A 25,683-nucleotide genomic window follows, 5' to 3' on the forward strand; every position below is an offset into this window, starting at 1 on the left:
CTGCTGGAATCCAGGGATTGCACAAGGGTCTTTCTGTCACTCAGAGAAAATCCCAAACACTTCTCATTCTCGCGATTGTATAGGAAAACTGGAAAATACTATTTGAAGTTACCTGAAGGCTCAGAAACTGGGAGGAAAATGAAAGGAACCCCCAAATTATTTTGTTTAAGATCGCCTCTGCCCCCACATCCCTATGGCTGTTGAGGAAAACTGTCTCAGGGACGTTGGAGGAGGTGAGTGGTAATTTGCATCTAGACTGTTTTGGCCCTCCAAAGGAATTATGTATTTTCTCACGTACGAAGTCCTCCACGCTCCTGCCGTTGCTTCCGTCTCTGCAGGCATCTCTGGCACCCCCACTCCCACTCTCTGTTTGATCAAAGCGTCCCCTCTTCTTTTATCATTTTTGCGTGCTTTAGACTCTCTGCCTCCTCTGCTGCAGCGCATGCCCAGAGCCACCTTCCAGTCAAACGTACTTCGAGTTCCCCGTGCCTTTTCCATCAAGAGCCTTTAGGGACTACGTGGGAGAGTCAGGTTCGGACGCTCGTCTCCTCCGTTCGGTTTATGTTGTTTAACACGTACAGCTGGGCGCACGGCTAACCCTGGTGTACCACAAATCAGGTGGGCAAGTACAGGTATTTGTAATATTCAATGTAAAAATGTTAAACAAATGCCCGGGGAAGAAGAGGGCATGCCCGTACCGCGCCTCCCCAGCACTTTTCTGGCCTCCAGCTGTTTCCAGCTCAGGATCCTCCTGGTCTGGATGTGTGGAGCTGTCCCCCAGGAGAGGATGGGCCATCTCAGGAGAAACTCAGAGTGGAGACTGAGAGCTGGCTGGGTTTCTCCTCCCCTTCTTTTGCAAGTTTTGAAGGGTAGACTGGGGAGATGAGCCTTGCGGTGTCTGTAGGGGGTGAATGGGGCTCCTGTTTTGTCACGGAAAACTGCTCGAAAAGCCACAAGCAGAGTGTGATGGGCAATGGCAGAACCCACTGGTACTTGGGGTTTCAGTGTTTCTTGGTGGTCTCGCCGTGGGCTGGTCTCTTCTGTCTACGGAGCTTTTTTTCTGCACTGTAGTTCACTGACAGGAGAGACACAACTGCTTTGTGATCCGCTCCCTCTGCCGAAGCCCCTGGGAGAGCCACGGATCAACACCCAGCCACCTGGATGGAGGGATACAGCCAGGCGGAGCAGTCGTGACCCTGTCTCCTGACTTGCAGCTTCCCATACAACTTGTACGCCACCTGCAGCCCCGGGGGTCGTTGGTGGAACAGGTCCAGTTGGCACCATCGCATTCGGCTACTTAGAATGACTCAAGGAAAAAGTCATGTTCAAGAAACCGAAAGCAACCCACAACCACCTCATGTCACAAGACGCCTGTGACAGCTCCCTGCAGCACTGACACTGCGCCACGGTTGTTTGGGGCTCTTGCAAATTTTATTCCAGGATCACAGGGACCTGCGTGGTAAGGTGCTGGTGTGGGCCACCCTTCCGCTCCAAAATGAGCCCAATATCACCCAAATTCCCCCCAAAGGATGCCTGCCCAGCCTGTTCTTAAAAGCCTCCAGTGATGGAGACTCTGGTGCTTCCCCAGGCAATCTACTTGAGTAATTAACTGTCTGTTCTGTTAGAAAGTGTTTCCTAATATCTAGCATCAATCTTGCTCCTTGCAATTTAAACCCCATTACTCCTTGCCCTGTTCCCCAGTGGACGCAGCAAGCAATTGATTCCCGTCCTCATCGCATCGCCCTGCGCCCCCAAGAGAGAAAGTCTCGGGCCGATGTATGACGTTGCCTCTGCCCGCGGAGATGGCTCTCCTGAGCACAGTCACGCCGGCACAGGGGAAAACAGAAAGGAAAGATCTTTTGAGGTCGGGGGGTTGGCGTACTGCACTGCTAGAAACGGGACCCTTAGAAAGCACCTGGGTTTGTGATGGCTGCGAGCCCGGAACTGGGGAGCAGGGCGGTAGGGTGGATTTGTGGCACGTGCCCCGCGTGCTCCCCAGCTGCGCTGGGGGCGACCGCGGCACCTGTGGGTGCTGGGGGGCTGCAGGTTTGGGCAGGTGGGGAGAGTGGCTGCAGCGGCACCAGCGGGATTCAGGGTGACAGGGAAGAGGTTTGGCCCATCGTGGGGGACCCCTCCTGGTCCAGGCCTGGCCTCCTGGCCCCATCCCCGCCTCCGGTGCCTTCCCACCCCCCCGTCCCGCTGTCCCTGCAGCCCGTGGGGCTGCCCCATTGTGTCCGGCCGTGCCACCGATGTGCATCACTTTGTGTAACCGGAGCGATGCAGCCCCCCAGGGCTGACCCTTGTCCCCTCCGGCCCCCATACAGACTTGCTCCTTTAAGCCTAGCTCAGAAATGACCAGGCTGATCCCTCCCACCTGCCCGCTCCCCCTGGCCTGGCCCTGACGTCAGGGGAAGGCGTGCGGATGCGTGTGTGTGTGTGTGCGAGGCGCACATCATACACACATCAGATACCGCAGATCCATCAGCGGGCAGCCGGCAGGCAGGCAGGCAGCCAGCCGGAGAAAGCCCCCCAGAGCCAGGCTGCAGGCGAGACCGCTGCTCCTCGCAAGGTAGCGGAGGAGCGTTTGGCCCCGCCGAGCACCGATGCTTTGCAGAGCGCAGCTCCAGGGAGCCCGTCACTGCTAAGGAGGTAAGGGGAGGCACAATGGCCATCCAGCTTGCCCGGGCTATTGTAGCTGGAGGTTAAACTTCACACACCGCCTTTTTCTTTCAAACGTGCTTTATCCTTTTGACGGTGGAGAGGTGCGAGGGTGAACCGCGACTTCCCTCCTCCGGTTTGGTTATTCCCCACCAGCCTCGGGAACAATAACTCCTCTGGGGGTGGCGGCGGCAGCGTTGCACGCCTGCTTTGGCTGGGGGGCAAATAGCTGGGGCTTTGCCACGGAGGGCTGAGATTAGCTGGGACCCAGCTCTCCGATTGCTGGGTGAGGGGGAGGCGATTTGTAAAAAAATCCGTCTTATTAAAGCGGGCTGATAATGACGGGGGCTTGAATTGGGGGTTCTTTGGGACTGGCTGCACTATTCATTCCTGCAGATGGCAAGTTAGATCCACAAAGGAGGAAGGAAGGACACAGATGAGGACATTTGCGCCAGGTCTTTGAACAGACGCTATTCTAATTAAAAAAAAAAAAAACACAACTAAGCAACCAAATCCCACAAACTTGGTATTTGGGAGTGATGATTATGCATATATGCTTAAAAGGTAAATCAAGCCTCCATGATGGTTTCTTCCTTTGCTTCCCCTTTGCATCTGGCAGCCTCCTTGCTCTCCCCCATGGCCTCCCCGGGAATTGGGCAGCCCAGCACTGACTAAGGGAGCTTTTTATAATCTATCCATAAAGGTGACATTCATATTTTAGCGCTAAGCAGGCTGTATCGTAGGCGAGACTATCTCAGCAAAGATCCCTGGAGTTGTGAGCGTGATTGGCTTAGCTGGGGAGGGGACGCTGTCAGTGTGTATTCCCCAAAAACTGCCTAGTTTATTTTTCCTATAGTAATTTGTCTTAGCAAAGGGGTTTTTAACATGCAGGGTAGGCAAGGAAATTGCTTTGCTTGGTATTTAACTCTTACCAGCATGATCTGGTAACCAAAAAAAGGGGGGGGGGGGGGGCTGAGAGGCTTTCATTAGCATCGGACAGAGACAGCATTTATAAAACCCTGCCAGACACCGAGGCTGTGAGCTGCCTCTGAGGAAGGGAGGATGGAGAAACGTAGCCCGGCGAGTGCTGCGGTGGCCCTGCTTGTGGTTACCCCTGCCTGGAGCCATCCTGGTTCCCCAGCTGGTTCCTGCCCTTCAGGGTAGCCCCCCGGGAGGTGCCGATTCAGGATCTCGGTTGGCCACTGCGGTGCTGGTGGGTCCCTCGGTGCATGAATGTGCCAAGCAGCTGAAAAATGGGATTTTTGTTTTTGCACCGAGCTCTGGGGACACGCTCCCGCGTCTGGAGGGCTGTAGCTCTTCTCTGTTTCAGCCCCTGTCTAGACAGGCTGGGTCTGGGGGGGCACCAGCCTCCCCGAGGATGGCGGCGGGCCAGAACATCGCTTTCCCCGCTCCGTGGGGTGAGGAGATGGCTGCCGGCAGCTGGCTGCGGAGATGGGGTGTCTTTTTGACACAGAGACCTTTTTGCTACTGGGGGTGGAAGGAGCAGGGAGGTAAACCTGACTCCTAAACTGGGGCCACTGGCAGTCGCGAGGGATGGAGAAAACGTGATGGCGAGCGGCAGGGAAGAGCCTGTGTGGAAGCTCGTTGGAAAAGGCAGCAGAGGGAAAACAACCTCCAGCTCCTCGGCTGGGGCGGGGGGAGCGACGGCACTCGGGATACCCGAGCGTGGTGGCAGACAGCATCCGAGATGGGGATTTGCAAAGGGACGCGGCGGCGTGAAAGGAAAGGGCCTATAAAGGTGACGGCGGGTCAGCCGAAGGGTCACGTCCGGAGCCGGAGCATGACAGCTGCTGGCAGAGTGGCTGCCTGTCCGTCCGTCCGTCCGTCCATCCCGGGCAGCCCGGGGGTTCCAGCGGATGGGAAGGAGCACAAAGAAGCGCCTCGCAGGAGGGCCGACTCGCCGAGGGCGATTAAGCCAATTAAATATGTATTCCCCCGCCTGGCTGAGGGACGGGCGAGGGGTTTTTCTTCGCTGCCGCTAATGAACAGGGAGTGGCAGACAGAGACTGGTGCCTCTTCAAAAGGCTCCTTCCCCCCTTCTGGGGGACCTTGAAAGGCTGTTTAGTTAAACAAGGTCACAGCCAGCACCCAAGTCAATGTGTTTGGCTTTAAAGAGAGGGAGAGAGACAGTGATTTTATTTGATAAACCGCAGACCTTTCAATCGCTGGTGATGAATGGGGTACTTGGATCTCGAGATAAAAGCTGATGTGTCTACTGCCTGTCTGCCTTAATTGGCCTGGGTTTCCTGCGTTTGCCTGTGAGCGCTCCCGACTGTCAGCTCGGCTCGGAAGCCTGCCCCCCGAAAAATATAAAAGCAAAGCAGGCTGCCACTGCCGAAGGAAGCCTTGTCACCAGAGAGCTCTGGGGTTTTGCTCTGAGATGGTTTCTTTGGGGAGGGGGGAAGATGGACAGGGTTGGGGGTGTTTTTTACGAAGAGCATCCTTCCAGGGAGCGCTGGGCTCGGTGCCGCTTACACACGTCCTTGGCTGGGAGGACTGTCACCCCGGGGGACCCTCGGAGCAAAGCCACCGAGGGGAGACAGGGAGGAGTGAGGTGGCGGTCTGTCAGCGGCGGCGGAGGGGGGGTTACGCTGGAAAGGCTTCCCGTGCCCCGCGGCAGAGCTGGGCTGCTGCAGCCTCCGCTCGCCTCCTCAAGTGACCCGGATTTCGTCCCTGCACCGTGTACGTGCGTGGGGTGGACACGGTGTCGTGGGTGGCGTCTGCCAGGCCAGGAGAGACCCGGGGTGGGGAGAGATGCTCTCAGCCCCGGCGGAGGTTAGCATGACCGCTGGTGGTGGTGGGGAGGGGGAAAATGCCTCCCGGGCCCCAGGTGCCCCCTCCGTGTCGCCTGCCGGGGCTGCAGCGTGGAGAAAGGGCTGGGGAGAGGGCGGTGGGGTGGAGCACAGGGAGGGAAGGAGAAGGACAGGAGAGGCTTTCCCTGCTCTCCCGCTGGGCTGGGAGGAGACACCGGTGAGGACATGTTTGTGTCTCCCCTCTTTTCTCAGCCAGCTTTTGCCGTGAGTCCCTTTGTTTGCTGTGGGGATTTAAATGAGGTGGGAGGCAGGATAGTGCCCCGGAGCCCCCCGTGGTGCCGAAGCTCCCGCTCAGCCTCAGCTTCACTGGCGCCGGCAAAGCCGGGTGTTCGGCTGCTGGGCCCCAAGGCTGACCCACAAATTTGAGCTGGGTGCTGGAGAGGGGCAGGGCGCTGCTGGCCATGGGAGCCAGCCTTGGCATGGCTGCAGGACGGGGGTCTCTGCTCCCGCCCCTGCTCCAAGCAGGAGTTAGGTGCAGTGCCTCTGTTAGAGCAGGCTGCCTGGGGACGTGTCTGGGGGGGTTTCATACCCCCGAGGACGGGGATCCCACAGCCTCGCTGTGCCCTGTTCCCATGCTCGTCCCAGTGAGTTGCTGCTCTGTGCCAGGGCTCTTCCCCACACCCCCATGGGCCAGCCGGAGCCCCCCAAAATGCCTGTGGGCGATCGCGCCCGGCTTGTTCTCCCATGTAGGGCAAGCTCAACTTGTGGGGGCAAACGGCAGCCCCAGGAGGGCACCCTCCGCTCCTGCCCTCGGGCCTCGGGAGCGGGCTGTCTGCCTCCTCTCCCCCAGCAATGCCCAGCACGCTCCGGCTCCCCATCACTGCTCGTCCCCCGAACCCCGGAGCCTTCCAGGGCACCTCAGGCTGGGCTGGTGCCACGGGTGAACCGGGGGCAAACCCACTCTGGGTTGCCACTTCATCTGCCCACGCCATTTTGTCCCTGCAAGGCTCCCCCTCTTGCACACCCCTTCCCCTTCGTCTCTTATTTTTCTTTTGCCTCTGGGAAACTTCCATTTTTCCAGCCCCTTGTGGACCTGCCGGAGGAAGCTCTTTCTCCTGGCGCCAACCAATCCCCTCAGCATACTAATAGTTTGCTCCAAGCATCGTTATTCAGGTTAAATACCCTCCATTGTCTCTAATCTGGTGGGGAAACCAAAAGGCCTCGTCAGCGAAAGCGCGCACAGAGGAGGCGCGCCGTGGTGAAGCCATTTTCATCGTGGCAGCTCCATGATGTGGCAGAGAACTGAGGGCCGCTTCCCCCAAATTGTCCTGCTTGTCCAGCCCTGACACCTGCCAGGAAGGCGCCGGATCCTGCAGAGACGCTTGGGGACCACATCGCTTTTTTGCTGCCCAAAAGTGGCCCGGCTGCTCGCCAGCGCAGGCAGGGCGGTTGGACACGGGGCACAGGTGGGAGCGGAGAAGCAGCTTGGTGGCTGCCGCAGCTTTTGGGTGTCTTGCTTGGGTGCTCCCTGAGCCTTTCCAGGCTCCTTGGGCGTGGGAGAAGGAGATGCTGAGCCTGGGCATGGGGGAAGGAGATGCTGAGCCCGGCGGGCCGGGAGCCGAGCAGCCCCGGTGCGGGGTGGGCCGTGGAGCAGAAGGCAGGCGCCTGTGCTCCAGTTGCTTCGTGGCAGAGAGGAGCCGCTGAAGCGCGTGAAGGGTTTGGTGTGGGCGCGGATGGGAAGCCAGTGAGAGGAGAGACGTTTCGGAGGGGTTTGCGGCCACGGCTGGAAGTCATCTCGGAGGGCAGGAGGAAAGTGGTGGCTTCTGCCCTGGGGTGGGACTCCAGTGTGGCCTCTGTCGCCTGGACCTTGGGGTGAGGCTCTGCTGGGACTGGGACACCAGCTGAGGCGTGGATGGACACCAGAGCTGGACTGGCAGCAGCTGGGGCTCGGTGGCAGGCAGACCCCCAGCAGGGGAAGCAAGCGGAGGTGGGCGAGGGGAACAGGAGCTGCCTGGTCCCTCCCTGAAACTTCAACTGTTCTAGAAACCTTTTCCCATGTCCTTGGTGCCTGCTAATTTCAGAGCGGAGGTGACCCCCTTTCGCACATACCCCCAGGGCCTCCGCGTCTCAAGGGGCTGCGGATGAGTTGGAAACCAAATTAAATATTCTCCAGGTTTCCCGGTGTGTGCAGGTGTCGTCCCAAAAGATGCCGCATGCCCCAGCGGGGCGGGAAGTCCTGGAGGGGGTGGCGGGGAAGGGGATGGTAACTCCATGGGATGTCGGGCTCCTCAGCTCTGGGCGATGGGGGGAACCCCCGAGCCTGAGGGGTGATGGAGATGGGTGATCCCCGACCCAGCGCCCCCAAAGAGCGGTGCCCCCGAGCACCCCGAGACAGAGGCACCCGGCATCAGGTGCAGCGACCGATGGGAAGAGAAATTGGCAGAGCCACGGCCTTCTGAGCAAGTGGCCGCAGTGCTGATCACGCACCAGAGCATCTCGCTGGGAGGCTTAAAAATGCACAACCCCCTGAATTTCATGCTCGGGGTGGTTTGGCGAGGACAGCCATGCCCATGCTCGCGCTGGCTGCTGCTCTTCGGCAGGCGGCCTGGCCAGGCCACATTTTGCACATCCTCTGGCAGCCAAAGGTAGCAGGATTTCTGCCCCTTGGGGCTTTAACTCCTTGCAAACCGCATGATGCCAGCCAAAAACCGGAGCCTGATGACCGCAGTGGCAGGAGGCTGTGCCTGTGTCGTGGCTCCTCTGAGGTGCCCGAGGGGTGTGTGTGCTGCCGGCGGCCCCGCAACAGCCTCCCGGTGTCCCTTCCCCATAGCGATCAGCGAGCCGCTGGCTGGGGCTGGCGTTGGGTCTTAAATCCCATAGCACTGAGGCAACCTCCTCAGACCCCTGACCTTGACCTACCTGTTGTCTCAGCCTTTTTCCTTCACCCTTTTAGCAGAAATCTCGGGCCGGGGGGGAGATCTCAGAGGCTGGGGCTGGGGGCCCAGGCGTGCTGGCACTGTGTGGGCATCCTTCCCAAAATGGTCCCTGCCTGTGGCAGCCCGCACTCAGCTGCTCCTTCTCCCAGGGTGTGCTTTTTAGCGACTTCATCTCTAAAATGTGGGATTATCTTGGAAAATGAAAGATGAAGCCACAAACAAGGCTCTTTCCTTCCCTTGGGGTTGATTTGCTGGAACATCCTGGGTTGCTCCAAGCCGGGACGGGCTTCCCAGGGCGATTCCCAGTGCCAGGGGGTGGTACCCAGTACCGAAGGCCAACAGCATGCTGCCTGCCCCCACAGATGTGGGGCTGGGAGCAGAGGGGGCAATTCTTGAGAGCAAACTGCCTTTGCCAAAAGCCCCCCCAGGGGCCTGTAACCACCCCCCCTTTGCTCCCCAGGTCACAGGCAGCAGACCCGTGCACCCTTTCTCCTGCCAGCCACCCGCCCATCCCCAAAACGGAGGAGCCCGCCGGCCCCACCATGTCGTCGGACCCCAGCGCCCCACCGGCGGTGCCGCCCCTGCACTCCCCCAAGTCGCCGGTGTGGCCCACCTTCCCCTTCCAGCGAGAGGGCAGCCGCATCTGGGAGCGGGGCAACCTCCTGCTGCGGGACCTGCCCAGCCCCCTCCCCACCAAGAGGACCAGGACCTACTCGGCGTAAGTACCCGGCACGTGGCGAGCAGGCTTGGGACTGTCCAGCTGAGCCGAGCAGGGACCGCGGTCACCAGCAGTGCCCGCAGAACCCTTTATGCCTGGTGCACATCGCCATCGCGGCGCCCGGCGTCACCGCACCCACCTGCCCGGGGTGCTGCGGGTGGGTGCCACGCGCTCTCCCAAGGAACGCCATGTTTTCATAGCAAACCTCTCCCCGTGCTGCCCCCGGGGTGAGTGCCGCCGGTGACACATCTCCGTCCCTTTCCTCCTGCAGGACAGCGCGTGCCTCTGCCGGCCCCATCTTCAAGGGTGTCTGCAAGCAGTTCTCTCGCTCCCAGGGCCACGGGTTCATCACCCCCGAGAACGGCACAGAGGACATTTTCGTCCACGTGTCTGAGTAAGTCCAGGGGTCGTGTGGTGCCGGGATGCCCTGGGGGAGCTGTGCCATCAGCATGGGGCTGGAGACCCGTGGGCTGAGGATGTCTCCATGGGGTGGGTGGCGATGGGGCTCTGCCTGTTCTCTACCCACCCTCGTCAGTGGGTTTTCTTTCCCAAGGCGCAGCTGGTGGGTCGGGTGCTTTCCTCGGTGCTGGGTGGTCTGAGGCGGGGGGTCTGGCTCTTGGCTGCAGCCTTACCGCCTCTCCTCTCCTCTCCTGCAGCATTGAGGGGGAGTACGTCCCAGTGGAGGGGGACGAGGTGACGTACAAAGTCTGCCCCATCCCTCCCAAGAACCAGAAGTTCCAGGCAGTGGAGGTGGTTCTCACCAACCTGGCACCCCACACGAAGCACGAGACGTGGTCCGGCCAGATCATCGGCTCCTAGGCGCCCGGGGGGGCCGCCGGCCGCTCGGCCCCATGGAGCAAGCCTGCCCGGCCGCTCGCAGGGGGCGCGGGGGGAGCCGAGGTGGCGACGGGGCTGGGGCTGCCCCCAAACATGCAGGCGTTTGCGTTCGGTGTCTTTTATAAGGTTACGGTTTCCTTTCTCTGTGTGTGTTTGTAAGTGTCTGTCGAGGGGGACAGGGGAAGCAGAGCCCTCCCCTGCCACCCCCCAACTCCGGGGGCAGCGCCAAGCCCCACGTCCCCTTCCTTGCCCCCGAGGCCATGGGGAGCAGGAGAACCAGTCCTGCTCCCCGGCCCCCCCTGCTGCCCCGGGCTGAAGCAGGTGCTGAGAGCAGGAGGGGGCCGGGGGAAGGCTGGTGGGGCTCCGCTCGTCCTCCTGAACCCCGCTCTGGCAAGACGGGCACCCCGCTTGGTCCTGCTGCCCACAGCATGGCAGCAGCAGGGCATGCCATGGGGCTGGGGGAAAACAGGGCGGCGTGGGGCAGCATATCACTGTGCGAGGACTGGGTGGCTGAGACCCATACCCATTGCTGGCAGCTCATGGCACCCGCCTGAGCCACATCCCTCCATCAAAAGATCTCAGGTCAGCAGTGCCACGGGGAGGCGAGTGGCTTACAGAAAGAAAAAATTTAGTTTTAAGGGGCAAATGGCTGCTGGCAGGGCGCCGGGGGCACTCGGCGTTGTGCCTGGGGTCTGTGCCTGGGTGTGGGGCAGGGGTGCACTTGGCACCTCTGTGCACCCCACTGCTGCTGGGCCAGTAACGCACTTTTCTTGGCTCGGTGCTGACATGGTTTTGGGGAGACGGCTGCCTTCTCCTCCTCCTCCCCTTGTCCCCCCAGCCCCCTGGGGACCCCCCTTCCTACGCGTGCGTGTGTGTGTGTGCACGTGTGTGTGTGCACGTCTGTAGCTTGCCGAGGGGGCGAGGAGCTGAGGGGTTTGAGTAGCCTTGGCCATGGGGTGAGCGCAGCCACCTCCGCCCCAGCCCCTCGGTGTAGGCAGGGTCTCGTATACAAAGCACAAACTTCGTTTTTGGTCTTCTCCGCCATGCCCTGGCCAGGTGGGCTCCCGTGGCCTCGGGGAGGGACAGGGCAGAGGACAGTGGGATGGGGGCGGCTTGCACCCAGCTGGGCCTGAACTGACCCCAAGGAAATGATGCCTGCACCTGTGCTCCAGAGATTATCAGCATCTTAAGGGGTTTATTTCGATGCAGGGCAAGCAGCAGGGTGACAACAGCTGGCTCCCCAGGCACCTGCTCGGCAGGACCGCCGGTGCTGCTGGTACTCAATGCTGACAGAGAGAGGCGTTTCCCCCCTTTCTTGCCGCCGCTGTTGCGGTGGGGACGGGATTTGCCATAAGCGGGGAAGAGGGGGGCAAGGCTGGTGCCACGCGGGACAGCTGGGGCCCTGTGGGTTCGGGAGGACCACCGCGCGCTGCCCCAGCCCAGGCTGGTGTGGGGACTGCCCCGGGAGCCCGCAGCCCAATCTCACTGCCAACCCGAAGCCCGGCTCACCCAGGGGCTGCAGCGACACCGGCTCAGGCCCCAGGCATCCCCGGGACATGCAGTCAGCTTGGCCAAGGCAAACTTTGTTTGATTCTTTTTTTTCTCTCTCTCCTTTTTTTTTGGAAATAAACTAAAACCCTAGACTTGTTGGTGTTTTTACAACTCCGGTGTGGTTCCTGCCTGTCTGACCATGTGTCAACCTTTGTAACGTTGGCAATAAACCATTAAAAGTGACTTTCCCATGAGCCCTGCCCATCCCGGCTCTTTGTCCTGTGTGCGTGTGTCGCAGTGGAGTGCTGGTGACTCTACCAGGTAAACGACCTGGAGCGCCCAGGGATTTATCCAGACGGCAGGATGGGCTCAGCCACCTCCGCACAGCATGTCCCGGGGGGTCCTGGGGTGCTCCAGCCTTGCTCGGGGGGACCAGACCCTGAGCCTGGGTCGGGAGGCTGCTGCCCACCAGGAGGGGTGACTGGGACCAGGGCTGGTCCCCTGCTGCCATGGGGATTTCCAAGTGCAGCTGCCTGACCTCTGGCTGTGTTTCACCCCAGCAGAGCCCAGCACAAAGCACACGTTGCCTCCATATTGTAGCTTTAATATGATTGATTTTATTTTTATTAATATACATATATATATATGTATTTAAATATATTTCTTATTTAACAGTTGGTATCAGCCAGACAGGAGCCGCCCATCTTGCACAGATACGGAGCCATATGGCACAACGGTCCCTGACGTGGGGCCCTCCCCATCCTCTCGCTCACACACACGTGGGGAGAAACCCCCACTCCCGCTGTGGGCACCCACCGGGAGAGGAGCATCTGATGCCATCCTCCTCCTCATCATCCTTCCAGCAGGACAGGGTCTCCTGGCGGGAAGTGCCCTCAACTAGCCCAAGCTAGTGGGTGTAAGACGGAGAGAGGAATGGGGAAGGTTCCTGAGCTTGATCTCACCCATGCACACGTGAGCTCCTGAGCAGAGAAAGCGATGGCTGGTGCCTCGAAGGCCATCCCTGCCTCTGCCCTGCTCGCCCTGCAACTCTTCCCACCCTGAGCAAGGGACGTGCTGCTATCAGGAGCAGCCTTGGACAGAGCCTGCCCTTCCCTTCAAATATGCAAGGCATCTCAGCCCCAAGGCCACCACGGTGCCTCGTGCCTTCAGGGCCAGGCCCAGCTCTCCACCCACCACCAAGCTGTCTAGAGATCCTGCTGACTTTGAATAGACTTACAGGAAAAATAACCCCCCCAAACCCACACATAACCTGATCCAGAGTGAAACAGAGAAGGAGGAACCACAAAACACACAATTCCTCCATGGAGGTTGCAGTGGAGGGCCAAAACCAGTGGCCTGTGAAAAGGGTACCCTGCATCCAGGCTTCCCCAACAGGTCCTCTTCTCCCACACAGAAATTTTCTCTGGGTAGAAAGAGGAATTTGTGCATTTGTTGGGAATTTCCAGATGCTGGGCAGACTGCTGCGCTCATGCAAATGTCATGCATTACAGATTTGATGTGTTGTAGAGTTAAGAGGTGCAGTCAGGTGGAGGAGACGTGCAGCACCCCTGCTCCTGTGCCTGCGCCCAGGCAGCAGTGCCAAGGTCCACTCAGGACTCTGCCTGTGGCAACGTGGGAGCCCTGCCCTGGGTCTAAAAGCACCAATGTATCTCGCCTGAGGAACTTGGCCCCATGATGAAGTGGCAGTAGCCAGCCGAGAAACTTCTCTCTGCAGTCCAGCTGCTAGGTGGGAGATGAAAAGCAATGGCGAGGAAAGCAGGAACAGGAGAAAAAGAGGAGAGAAAACAAGACCAAGAGATGGGGCAGTGCCACACCAGCAGGGATGTGGTCCCTGGGAGCAATGTGGGGAGCTTTTGCAGGAACCTCTGGCACCCTCCAGGTCCACAAACACCAGACACGTGTGCCCTGGGGAGCTATAAGCAGGACATCTCCCTGGAGGGGATCCCCAAGGTCCTCTTGAGCACCAAGTTGTGACTAGCGTCACTGGTGCGGTCACACACCCCAGCATAATGGCCAGGAATAAAGGGGCAATGTGAGGGAGGAGGTCAAGGGCCAAAGGAGAGATGTGATTTTGCAACCCACGAAGACTCAGGAGAAGAGAGGAGCAGGAGGAAACATGACAGCTGCACTGGAGAACTTGCGTCCCTACAGGTGACCATGTAAACCAAGCATGTGGGACAAGATGGGGTGGAAAAGCAAGCTTGGAGGGCACTGTTGAGTGTGCACCTCCATTGGCACTAGAAACCAGGTCTGGCCTGTGTTGGCCCTCTCTGAAAATGTCTCTGGCAGCACGATGGAAAGCTGAGCGCTGGGAAGGAAGGGGACTCAGTCTGTTATGAATGCCCTGGGTAAGGTTTTACACTGGCACATCTGTGATGCCTAATGGAGACGTGGGTGTGAAGACTGTTGGGAAGCTGCCTGCCCCCAACAGCTCCGTGGGGTGCTCTGCACACGCCAGGCACCTGGGGTCCTCCAGCTGCGCCAGGCAAGGTCTGACTTAACAAATTCTGCAGAACATGGAAAAGAAACCCACAGTAGCCATTTTTTTTGTAAGCTAAAGAGAGAATTAGATTCTTCATGCACCTGAGCAAAGCTCAGAGCAGAAGCAGAGTCATTTTAAAACCGTCATTCCCAGGTCACCTGTAGGGACCGGCACAGTGTGGCACCGAGGTGAAGGACATGGTGATCCTCTCCATTAGGATGCACAACACTGCAAGGAGCTGGTGTCGCAGCTACCCCTTCCTACCATGAGCATGGAGCAAACAGCCTTCCCGGCCTTTCGCTTTGGAGCAGCTCTGCTGAGAGCGCCTGGGGCCTCAGCAGCCCCATCCTCCCCAGCCAAGGCGTGAGGGGGAGAGAAAGGTGAGACGCATGTTCCCTCCTGCAGAGGTGTTAAGAGAAACAGTGAAAAAGAAGAGAAGAGGGGAGGGAGCACAGGATGGACACCTACGTGCTCTCGTGACTGGCCTTTTCAAATGCTTTCCAACCATGAAAGCATCTGCATTGCCGTCCACCATGGCCCGAACTGTCAAGAGAGAAGTTTTGTTGGAGGTGAGGAGCGTCTGGTCCCACAAGCCCCAGCTGTAGATGGGGAGTGCCAAAGGGCTGCTCAGTGAAGGCCCCCTCCTGCACACCCACCCGCACTCATGCGTTACATCCCGACCAGCCCTGGAAAGTGTTTTTTTCCCATCTACCCTGAGCAGATTCCTCAAATGAAGGTGCTTTTCCTGGCGGGGGGAGAGGGTGGGGCCGGGGCAGGGCTGCGGGGACCTGGAGGTCAGCACTCGTTTGCTCTCTCTGGAAAGAAGATTTCACGGCATCGCTGGACTGTGTCCTGGGGGGACTGGACGCTGTGTCCCACTGTGCGGGGATCGTCATAGATTTCATAATCATTCCCTCCCTGCAGAACAGAAAATAGGGAAAACGTCAGCAGGGTCTCGACAGAGCATCCTCATCCATGAACCTGCTCTGTGCTGCGAGGAGCTGGGGTGGGAGCCAGCGGCTGGGCAGGCAGGGACTGGCTGGGAAGGGGCTGCCAGGGCTTTGCTGGCCCAGGAGGGCAGAAGAGGCTGGGCTGGGAGCCCTGCTCCCTCCCTCTTGCCTCCCCTCTTCGGTGACAGGGGAGGAGCATAGAAAAGATGCGGAAGGTCCTAGACCACCAAAGCTTTGCATCCAGGAGCCTGGGGTTAACCCCTGTCCTGCCTGTGGAGGGGCTAGCAGAAGGTGGGGTGGGCATATCTGGGGGGCAGTGGTTGCCATCATCTGGAAAGAGCCGAGTGGGTGGCCAAGCCGGTCTACATCAGCAAGGAAGCATCATCCTCCACCACTCTAAAGGGAAGGTGAAGCTGTTCCTGCTGTTGAAATGCCCTCTCCTAAGTGCTGGGGGCTCATGTTTTGCGTCCTGAGGGCTGCAGGAGTGGCTGCCACCCTCCCGAGGGTGCTGAGGGCAGGAAAGCGATGCTGAGGCAGACCTGCTCCCCAGCACAGTGAATCCAGGGTGATTTCCCCGTGATCCAGCAGGCCTGCCGCAAACATGCACCACACGAGAGCATCTCTCCCCCTCGCACCGCTAGAGGTCTGTGTCGGCCGCCGGCGGGACCCAGGCTGCGGGACCCATGATGGAGCAGCTCCACGCAGGCTGGCCAGGCCACAGGAGGGAAAGCAGCCATGTGTGGGGCGAGCAGGGCATACTCACAGGGGTCGTCTCATTCCCAAAGAAGTGGATGGTGTCAAATCTCTCATCGTCGAGCACATTGAGGCAGTAGCGCTTGTCCCAGCCCTCCGGGAAGACGTCAAAGCTGATCATGCCACCTGTCAGCAGAAGGGAGGGCATCGGGCGACGTTGGTGGGAGCTGGCAGGGCGTCCCCCCCCCACGGAACAGGCAGGAGGAGGGGAGAGGACTGGATGTGTGCGGGGAGCCCCCCCGCAAGCAGCAGCCAGGCACCAGCTCTGCCTTGGTGTGCCTCTCCGGCATGTGGCTAGGGCAGTGGCAGATGCTGTTCCTATGACAACAGGCTGGAGTGACGTCAGCATGGCGGGGGTGACATCAGCATGGCTCCCCTGACTGCAGGCCGGCAGGCAAGCAGCAACCAGCGGGCTGCAGGGGGGGATGCTGGTGTGGGAGGTCCCAAGAGATGCATCTGTTGGGGGACATTTGGGGTCCCGCCTTGCAGATAGCATCAGCACATTCTGTGTCCCCATGGGGGACAGTGCCCTCAGAGACTGGCACCAGTTTCTCTCCTAGGCTCCTGCGTGGACGTCAGACATCGCTGGCCCTTCTTACAACCACCGCTCTGACGCTTCTTAACCCTACAGGGAGCGGGGGCTCGCAGCACCCTGCACACACAAAGCAAACCCCACGCACCACACAGCTCAGGGGTCCCAGCTGGCTGTGCTGCAGGCCCCGAGCAGGCTCCGCATGCTGATCAAGGACCTTGCCACGGAGGTACCACGAACCCATCGCCATAATCGGGGCACGACCCTGGCCTCTCACCTCTCACCAGTCAAGTGCGGGTTGCCAACATCTGGAGGGGCACCAAGGCAGCCAGGACAAAGGTACAGAGGTAAGGGAGCTTTCCCAGAGAGCACGCATATGCGTGCACATGGACGCCCACGGCCACCAAGGGTTAACAAACTTCCTAGCCCTTGCTCTTAGACCAGGCAGAGTTTATGCCAGCACTGCGCTGCCTTTTGGGGGTGCACGGAGGCAGCGCCTTCCCGTCCTCTCGAGCTGCCCCGCTGTGTGCACAGCCTGCAGAGCCAGTCCCTCGTTCCATCACTGACACAGGTAACACACTCCTCCCAAAACAAAGCCAGCAACTGAGGGCACGCATATGTTTTGGGTCTTGCTCGGAGCCTGGAGGAATGGGGATTTGAGCTGGGACGTGCCTTTCCCTGCCAGATCAGGTCTCTGCTCCTCTTGGTTTTGAGGAGGCCCCCCTGCTTCTCCAGGCAATCTACTGGGCCACCAGCAATCCTGGAGTTTCACACTCTCCTTCTTCATAAATCATAACCCCACCTCTCTTAGGAAGGGGGTGAGTAGACAGTCACCCTCAGGGGACAGTCCCTGCTGCAGGAGGCACTGATCCCCTGGGCAGTTCAAACATGTACGTCCTGATGCTGTGCTCCTCTCTTCCCTGGCTGGTTCAGGTGTCCCCGTTGGTTTGGGGATCCCAAACCAACCTTCCTCGGAGCCCGAGGAGCCAGGGATGGAGCCTGTGTCCCCAGCTCGGGGCAGAGGATTCGCTACCGGACAGGATGCCCCGGGCAGGGCACTGCAATACAGACAGGAGCAAGTGCCCTATGAACTCAGGGATGGGGATGCCCCAGGCTCACAGCAGAAGCCAGCATCAGAGCAGGAGCTAAATTTGGGTGCCTTCATTAAAATCCTTCCTGGTTTTGTATGCAAAGCCATTTACCTGAGAAAAACGCTGCATTTCGCTGCATTCTGGTCTTTTAAACAGAGCTGGGCAGCAAGAAGGGGCTCCTGATACCAGCTGGAGAGGGTAGGAAATCAAAGGGAGAAGAGGTGGTGTGGAGGACAGCCAGTGCTGTCCCTCACCTAGGCAGAGCACGAGTCTGGGGGCTGCAGGGAGATCTCCTACCACCTCTGGGGCTTGCGTCCTCCACAGCCTGGGACAAGCCATGGGGAGCCAGCTTGGCACAAGTGCCCTGTTTCTGCGTGTCCCTGTTTTTGGATGCCTGACCTGAGACACCCTGTGTTTTCTTTGTGGAGGAGCGGGGGGCCCACAGCTCCCCTTATCTTTATGCTTTTACACAACGGGCTCTTCATGGCGGCTTCCCAAAGTCAGAGGAGAAAGGCCCATTGTTCTGCTCTCGTCCCCCGTGCCTGCGGGGACACGGCGGCAGGGACCTTGTCTTTCTCTGCTGTGACAAACGGTGTGTGTCAGTGCTGCGGGCAGCACAGGATGCCCCCGGCAGGACGCTGAAGGCAAGGGGAGGCTCTCAGAAGGAAAGCCCTTGGAGAACCAGAGGGCCAGACCCTTGCTACTGGCCCACGCTGGGTGCAAGAGCGGGGCGTCACCTGCCGCCTCCCAGCCTCGTCACCCCCTTGCCCTTTGGCTAGGCTACCACACGACACCTTCTTATCTCACACATACCCATCTGCTCTGCAGAGGGTCTTCTTCCAGCATCAGCCCCACCACTTACACACCCTCATTTTCCTCCCTGTCCTGGCCAGATCCCCAGGATTGCTCAAGCCCCTCCTTTGGTTCCTCATCTTCGGTAAGCTGCCTGTAAGAGCCACCCCAAGAAGTCGCCCTGCAAGTCCACGGCACGGAGCTGCAAACTCCTTGCCTCTCGGCAGCTCTTCCTCCAGGAAGAAAGATGTTTCACTTGTAGCCAACCCTCCCAAGAAAACCCCAGAGCCAAGATACGCATTAAGGCTCCTGTCTCATTCCTAGAGAGGAGTGCATGTGCCTGGAGCTCTGCTGGTCACCCTGCTGCTGATGCTTGAGCCAGAACAGACCTTCTGGGCAGGGGCGCGCCCTCCAGACCTAACTGAAATTAAGGCAGGGATAATGTCACGGGACAGAAACCCGCCTGTCTGGCTGATTCCCAGGGAGGCAAATCTGCAGCACGGTTTATTCTCTGCTGTCACCCTGCCACGGATGTGAATGTGATGCCCCTGCAGGGGATCTCCAGGACTAGAAGCTCTTTATGCTCTTCCCGGCATCTCCAGGCCCCCAGAGGGAACAGCTGGGATTCCCGGTCCCCTTCCCAGCATTTTATGGGAAACAAGATAAAGAGGCCAAGACAAAGCCTGGGAAGCCCCCTCTGCTCACCTCGAGAGAAACGCAGGCCTTTGCCAGCAAACTCCCTCTGCAAGGCTGCCACAAACTTCTCCCGGATCCGCTCTTTCTGTGGAGGAGAAGGAGGAAAGGGAAGGAAAGAGGGTTTGAGTAATTAGATGTTGACAGTCTACCAGAATCCACCATAAACTGTCTGCTGGGCAACTCTGGCTTATTGCTCTGCTCCCTTCCCACCTGCCCCGAGCCCCAGTATAATGCCATTTAGCCAACTTTCACCAGTCTTGCCCAGTGTCCATGTAAAAGGCCCCCAGCCAAGGGTAGCTTCAGCAGGCTCCTGGGAAGAGCAGATCCCAGCCCTTCCTTAGCAATGAAATGCAACTGCTTCAGTTTCCCAGAAGCACAGTTCATAACCCAAAGTCTCCAGCTTTGCTTAAAAAGTCTTGTAAAGTCCAACTGATCCCTCAAGCCCAAAAAAGCTCCCCCAGGCAGAAACTGCTGTGAGCATGGGGCAAGCACTCCACAGATCTGCCCAGCAGATCCACCGTGACCCTCCCAGTCTGGAAAGCCCATTAGTTCCAGCTGTGTTGGGGCTGGGAGAGTGAGAGAGAGAAGACAGCTGCTGGGCCATCTTTGGTTACTGTAAATGAGGAAACACCCTGCTAAATAAGTGCCTTATTCCCTGGGGCTCTCCCACAGCCGAAGGAATCCTGCTGGCCACCCCATTGCATTGGTGGTTCCCAATGAAGTAAAATTCTTTCATTCATCTGTGTCTCTCCTTGGGTTTTCTGACCCCCCAGTCCTGTCCCCACCTTGCTGCACGTGTTGGCCTGGTGCATGGCTTGGAGCTGGGCTCCTTTCTCCTTGGGGTGGTGGGAACCCGAGATCTGCAGTGGTGCAAAACCAGCAAAGGGAAGGGTGAGCCCGAGTCTGGCCCATCTACCTTGTCCAGCTCGGAGAACTCAATTCGCTCCTCTGGCGTGCAGCTCCGTCCGATGGGGGAGATGTTCAGCATCCCGTTGCGAAACTCAATGAAGGTTCCTCTGTGGGTGGGCAAGGGCACAAGGTTACTGGCGCAGGGAGAGAAAAACAGACTTTTCCAGGGGAATGGCTGCTCGGTGAGATGCAGTCTCTGCAGGGACACGCAGGAGGAGAGAAGCCATGCCCACTCATGGGTGCTTCATGCCAGGCAGAGACCAGGTATCAACAACTCTCCTTAAGGTCTCCAAGGGGCTCATAATTTAATAAAAAGAGACTGTAAGAGAAGAGAAATGAACAGTTCCTGTGTGCCCTGGGGACAGGCTGGAAGCAACGAGCTTAGGTGAGATGACAGAAAACATTTTTTAATGTTGTAATAACTGCAAGGACAGCTATTGCCTGGACTGGACCAACCGCCTGATCAGACTGTGGCGTCTCCACCCCTGGATGCTTTTAAGAAATGTTGGGTGAAGCTGGCAGTACCCTGGGGCAGTGGGATGGAACAGGTCAGTGTAACTTGCTGCTGCTATCTGGCGGCAGGCTGATGAGCAATCAGGACCTCCTCGTGGGGGATAAATCAGGTAGGACCCGCAGGGCCTCTGTATCTCCTGTTTGTCCCCTGCACCTTTGACTGCAACTCTTATCTTATCTAAGCCTGCAGGGACAGGACCCAGTTACTGCTTGCCACCCTCACCTTGCGCTGGGATCACTACTCTGCCACTTCTTCGGCGGGCTGGTTCAAAGCACTAAGCTGGCAGAAAACTGCTCCCTTTTCTTTTTGCTACAAACCCAGCAAGTTCTGTTTGCTTATCACCTTGGGATAGCTCACCGACGGGCCAAACAGGTACCAGCACTGGTGGGGCAGAAGCAACAGGGGATGGCAGTACTGCCAACTTGAAAATAGATTGAACCTCTTGTGGAAACCTAGCTGGAGCAAGGAGATCCCCTTCCCTGTCCAGCTGAGGAGCCCTGAGCTCATTAACCCTCTAATATCCCTCCTAGCCCTGCCTGCTGTTTCTCTGTGATAAAGTGCTTACCACTCTGCTTCTGGGGAAAAAACTCTACACCTCCTGTCTCGTACCACAGTGAAGAACATCATGGGGAACGGACACACGGGCAGCCATTCCTACAATTCCTGGGAGCAGCATCTCTGCAGCACCAAGGGTTTGGTGGCTCATGCCCCAGGCCAAGACTCGGGAGATGTCGGTTAAAGCCCTTGCTTTGCTAGAAATCCCATAAGCTTAAATCCACAGAGACATTTGGGAGCTGAAACTTGGCCAGGCTGTTGGGCAACCAGACAGCAATGAGGCATCCAGACAGCCTTGAGGGTTCTGGGTCCCAGCCTACGCTTTTGGGGGCCTGTTCAGCCAGCAGTCCTGTTGCAAGGAGCCACCCCGCCCCTTTCACTGGTCATCATATGGATTGCCATATGGTGGCACATCAGGCAACTCATCTGGATCACAGTTTAGCAACTTTTACTAGCTTAATTTCAACCAGACAGCTCGCCTGCTCGGGTTCACTGTACAAACACAAGGGGAGAGCAGGAACAAACCAGCCGGAGCGAGAGGAGGGTAGAGTTGCTGCTTTCAACAGCTCTGCTGGCTCACGCCGGCTTCAAGTGTTTGTGAAACCGTGGTTTGAGGGGTGGTTTGACACTGCACCCAGGCTGGTTTAACTGCAGGCTGCCTCTGAAAGAGGTCCTCCTGCTCTCCCCTTCCACCTTCAAGCCATCTGTTCCCTCCCTCTCTTTTCTGTGATAACAGGGCAAGCTGATCCAATGGAAAACTACCCTTTTCTTTCCTGGCAGTGGCCTAGTCTTCCTTCAGAGGAGGTGTACCAGCCCAACTCACCCCATGGCTGCTGGATCTCACGGGGGGAAGCAGACAGGAACACACGGTCAGGGGCAGAGCAGGGCCAGCCCTATTACCAGTGGCACCAAGCAAGACTGGGTTAGAAACAGTGTGAAACTCTGTGCTCAGGCGCTGGACCTCCCATCTTAGGAGCCATTGTTCATCTGTTTGGAAACTCATACGACCAATGATGTCTGATGCCCTGACCAGTAACGAGCTGGTACCATTGTCCTAAATGAGATGCATGCAGTGGCTGTACCCTGACTCCAAAGAGCAGGCACTACGCTAAAAAATAGTGCGGACTCTCCAGAACAAAGACCCTCCTCCATTATTTGCCCACAGTGCCCAGCTTGGTGGGACAGTGATCCTACACAGGGCCTCTAGATGCTAAGATAAAACCTGGAGCAAGACAGGCTCAGTAGCTCAGCTGTTCTTAGGAGAGATCTGGAGCCCAGAGCTCCCTAGAAATCAGTGCTATGACTGCCATTTGCATGGGCTTGGGCCGTTACCGTTTCTTGGGCAGCTTCAGCAGCGCCATGTAGTTGAGACAGAAGTTGATTAGATCCTGCAGCAGCTCTTCCCCCAGGTGGTCTTGAATGGCCTGTGGGAGAAGGAGGAGTGAGGAAGATGCCTGACCTCCCGTGAAGCCCACCCGACAACATGACCTGGAGGAGCGGGACATTCAGATCCGAGATTTGGGGAGAAGACAAGAGGCTGCCCATCTGCCCAGGGCCAGGAGCTGCTCCCCATGGCACGCAGGGCACGGGGAAGGAGAGCCATGGCTGCAAGGGGAGCTGGACCTACCTGCTTGGAGACCAGCTGCCCGTTCTTGTATTGCACTGTGCCGTTCTCTGCAAAGACGTAGTCAAACTTATCGATGACTGAGGGGGGAGGAAACAAAAGAAGAAACGTGAGTACTGCCTGGGAAAAGGGGCCAAAAGGACTGGGCTCAGGACTGAGCGAGCCATCCTCCCGGTTCCTTAGTACCGTGCTTTCCACGTCTCCCGTGCTCCGCAAAGGGCCACCGACCCTCCTCGCTCTCCGCAAAGTGGGCGAGGAGATTATCTTCTGCCCACAGGTGGGGAGATGACGCACGCAGGGGGAAACGACCTGACCGAGGTCACGGGCTGAATCAGTGGCAGGACGAAGATAAGGGCCCCAAAATGTCGGGTTTTCAACCACGCGCGTGTGACTCTGCTCTCGCTCTCTGCTCCCCTCCGCGCTGCCAGCGTGCTGGGGCGACGCGGTCGCCGGTGAGATACAACCCCAGCCCCTCCTGCCACCTGGGCACGCAGCACTGCCGACGCAGCAATCGGCCTCAGCCGGGAACTTCTCGGCCTCCCTTCGCTAAGGAGGCAGGAGGCAGAGCTGGGAGCCCAGCCGCGCTTGGCATCCATGCCAGAGAAGGGAAACAAGGTGGAGGGAGCGGGGGCTGCTCCTCTGCCCCGCGTCCCTGTCTGAACACGAGGAGGAGCCCCCCGGAGACCCCGCCACGGAGCAGCAGGGAGGTAACGTTTGCGAGGGGGCTCCTGCGCGGCTGCGTGCGTGGGGAAGCTGTCAGAGCCCGGGCGAGGCTCGCACAAAGCCGAGGCCGGAGCAGCGGGGGCGGGAGCATCCCTGCCCGCTCTCCGCGGAGGGCGAAGGAGCCGAGCGGCGGCTCCGGTCCGGGCGCGGCCCGGCGCCCCAGGGGCAGGCGTGGGGTCGGATTTAGGACCCCCCCCTCCCGGGGGACACGCACACACACACGCACCCCTCATCGGCCGCATCTCACCTTCGTCCCCGTCCCCCAGCTGCTCGGCGATCTTGGCGTAGTCGGAGCCTCCCACCACGCCGATGTGCACCCTCTCCCGCAGCTCCCGCAGGAACGCGTCCACCTCCGGCTCGATTTTCTGCAGGGGAAGCGAGGGGTGAGGCCGCAGCCGGCCGGACCGGCTCCGCCATGCTGACCTCGGCCCCCTCCCCGTCCAAAAATTCCGGTACCCCCCCACCCCCCCCACCCCCAATCCCTTGCTACCTGCCGAGCCGGCGTCAGGGTCCCGTCCACATCGAAGAGGCACAGCACCCGACCCCGCACCGCCGCCATCCCCGCCGCCGACCTGGCCTCTGCGAGCGGGAGGCGGGACCGCGCTGAGGAGACGATGGCGGCCGCGCCGCCCTCCCCGGGCAGCCGCCGCACGAATGTGCGGCGGCTGCCCGGGGAGGGCGGCGCGGCCCCGGGGGACCCCTCCACCAACCCATCACCCGTCCCCCCCCCCCCCCCCCCCGTGTCTCCCAAGGCCCCTTCTGACTGAGCTCCCCGCATTTCTAACAGGTTGCTGGTAAGAGCTAATATTTTCCCTGGAGAAGTGCAGCTCTCCCCCCCTCTGCACGAAGATCTACGTCTTGCAGTAATTTTTGCTTCGACCCGCTTAACAGTTCACCCCACGAGTCATTTAGGATTTAATCGGACCCCCTGGTCAGATCGTGTTCACACGGCTCCGTATTATGCTGGCCTGATAGGTAAAGGCGGACAGCCCGCCCGGCTGCCGTCTCCTACGATAACGCCTGAATTATTTTCCGACATCGGAAACAACCTACGGGGAACACTCAATGCTTTTTTGCTCAGCGGTTAGCTTGCCGTCTCTCCCCGGACGGTGCTCGGTGTGCTGAGCTAGGTTGGAACTGGGGGGAGATTTTTTTGGGGGGGGGGGGCATTGTGCGACCCCTTTTCCCAGTTCCCCACCAGATTCCTCTCAAAATGAAGCGTTCGGGTGGCTTCACAGATTCAGGTTTTTGCTGGTGGTTTTGAGTTTCCTGCTCCCGCTCAGCGAAAGGGGGATGTACAGAAACGACGTTAATAATTTACCTCTGTGCCATTGCCTCGGACAAGGTTTACCAAAACATCCTCGGCTCCTCGCTGGGAGAGGCATTCATTGCGGCCACCGGTTAACGTCACCAGGATAGCTGTTTCCACACCGTGTCTGTGAGTCGCCTCCATAACACAGCGAGTCAGGCAGTCTTGGATGGGTGGTATTTGCCCTGGCATCGATGTTCCTGCAAAATCACGGCCTCTGGGGCCTGCTGGATCAGACCCTGGTTATGAGCTCCCACCTCTGGAAAGCTGGACGCTTTTCTCAGATGCATTGAAGCTCCCAGAACAGTTTCTCAGCACCCAGCTGCTTAGGATGCAATTGGGTGCTGAATTTTTAGTTCAGTTTAGGGTTATCCTCATTTATAGGGCTTGTCTAGGTGTGATTACATATATCCCTCATCAGTTAATGTGTGGACGCTTACCCCAGAATATGAATACTTCAAAACGTGTCTACCACAGCATGCTGAAGTGAGTAGAGATGCCTTCATGGATTTGGGTTGCTTGACTACCAGAAGCCAAAGAGCTGCTCTCCCACGCAGCAGAGCCGTGCGCTAATGCCCGGGACTCTCAAAAGAGACCCAGGCGGTCAGATACACGGTGAGCTCCCGGGGGTTCAGGAATGCAAGCCTTTATTTTTCATAAGCCACGACATAGTACGAGGACGAGACTTCCCACGTCTGGGTGGAAGAAGCGCGGTGTTAGGAAAACCTGCCAGCTCGTTCCTGCTGCAGCCCTGGCACCGTAGTGGCACTTGGTTCTTGCTGTAGCCCAAGCTGCCCTACGATCTCGTCTCCTCGCTGCTCCTACCTGCAGCTTTCTTGTCTGGGAGAGGCCTTCCTCCTTGCCTCTTGCGTTGACGCTACTCCGGACATCCCAAAAGCAGGAGCTGCTCTCCCCGGGCTCAGGTGCACCCCTGCGCTGCAAGGCAGCAGTGCCACCACGGGGCACTTCCCAGAATTGGGAAGTCTGCTAAAATAGGGGTCAGCGTTCACATTTTTGCACTCATACAGTGCCATTGGGTTTATGCTACCAGGAGAGGTTTCCCGAACTTGAACTACCTGCTGTGCTTTCTCCAGCTGATTTTTCACACCGCTTTAGAAACTCTGTTCAAGTCCAAACACCTCTCCCAGCACCCCGACTGCCATTTGGTGTCAGCTGGTGAGGACTTGTGCCATCTTGGTTCCCCCCTGCCCCGAGTACGATTCTGCCTTTTGGTGAAGTGCACAGCTGCGTACAGTTGCGCTTGCTCCTTCATCTGGGTTAGCTCTGAGAACAGGGCTGCTGCGGCTGTTTCGGTTAT

At 58.6% G+C, this 25,683-nt stretch overlaps 2 protein-coding genes across 4 annotated transcripts; one reads left to right on the forward strand and one right to left on the reverse strand.

The window, feature by feature from the left end:
* Positions 1 to 8,910: 8,910 nt before the first annotated feature.
* On the forward strand, positions 8,911 to 9,905 carry CSDC2 (cold shock domain containing C2; the record flags this gene model as incomplete). Its single annotated transcript, XM_082309280.1, has 3 exons — positions 8,911 to 9,086; positions 9,358 to 9,480; positions 9,743 to 9,905. The coding sequence occupies 3 exons, from the start codon at positions 8,911 to 8,913 to the stop codon at positions 9,903 to 9,905; spliced, it is 462 nt and encodes a 153-aa protein (XP_082165406.1).
* Positions 9,906 to 12,206: 2,301 nt separating this feature from the next.
* Positions 12,207 to 25,319, reverse strand: PMM1 (phosphomannomutase 1; the record flags this gene model as incomplete). 3 transcript variants are annotated; one of them, XM_082309128.1, is made up of 10 exons in its annotated part: positions 12,207 to 14,835; positions 15,631 to 15,746; positions 18,741 to 18,816; positions 19,648 to 19,747; positions 22,042 to 22,133; positions 22,337 to 22,413; positions 23,304 to 23,421; positions 24,378 to 24,565; positions 24,806 to 25,060; positions 25,191 to 25,319. In XM_082309128.1, the coding sequence occupies 8 exons, from the start codon at positions 24,555 to 24,557 to the stop codon at positions 14,713 to 14,715; spliced, it is 882 nt and encodes a 293-aa protein (XP_082165254.1). In that variant the 3' UTR covers positions 12,207 to 14,712. The 3 variants fall into 3 exon arrangements, with proteins under 3 accessions (XP_082165254.1, XP_082165253.1, XP_082165255.1); XM_082309127.1 differs by having other exon boundaries at positions 24,378 to 25,060; XM_082309129.1 differs by lacking the exons at positions 24,378 to 24,565; positions 24,806 to 25,060; positions 25,191 to 25,319 and adding an exon at positions 23,547 to 23,615.
* Positions 25,320 to 25,683: the final 364 nt, after the last annotated feature.

The sequence above is a fragment of the Platalea leucorodia genome (genome assembly GCF_965183815.1).
Source record: "Platalea leucorodia genome assembly, chromosome: 4".
NCBI lineage: Eukaryota > Metazoa > Chordata > Aves > Pelecaniformes > Threskiornithidae > Platalea > Platalea leucorodia.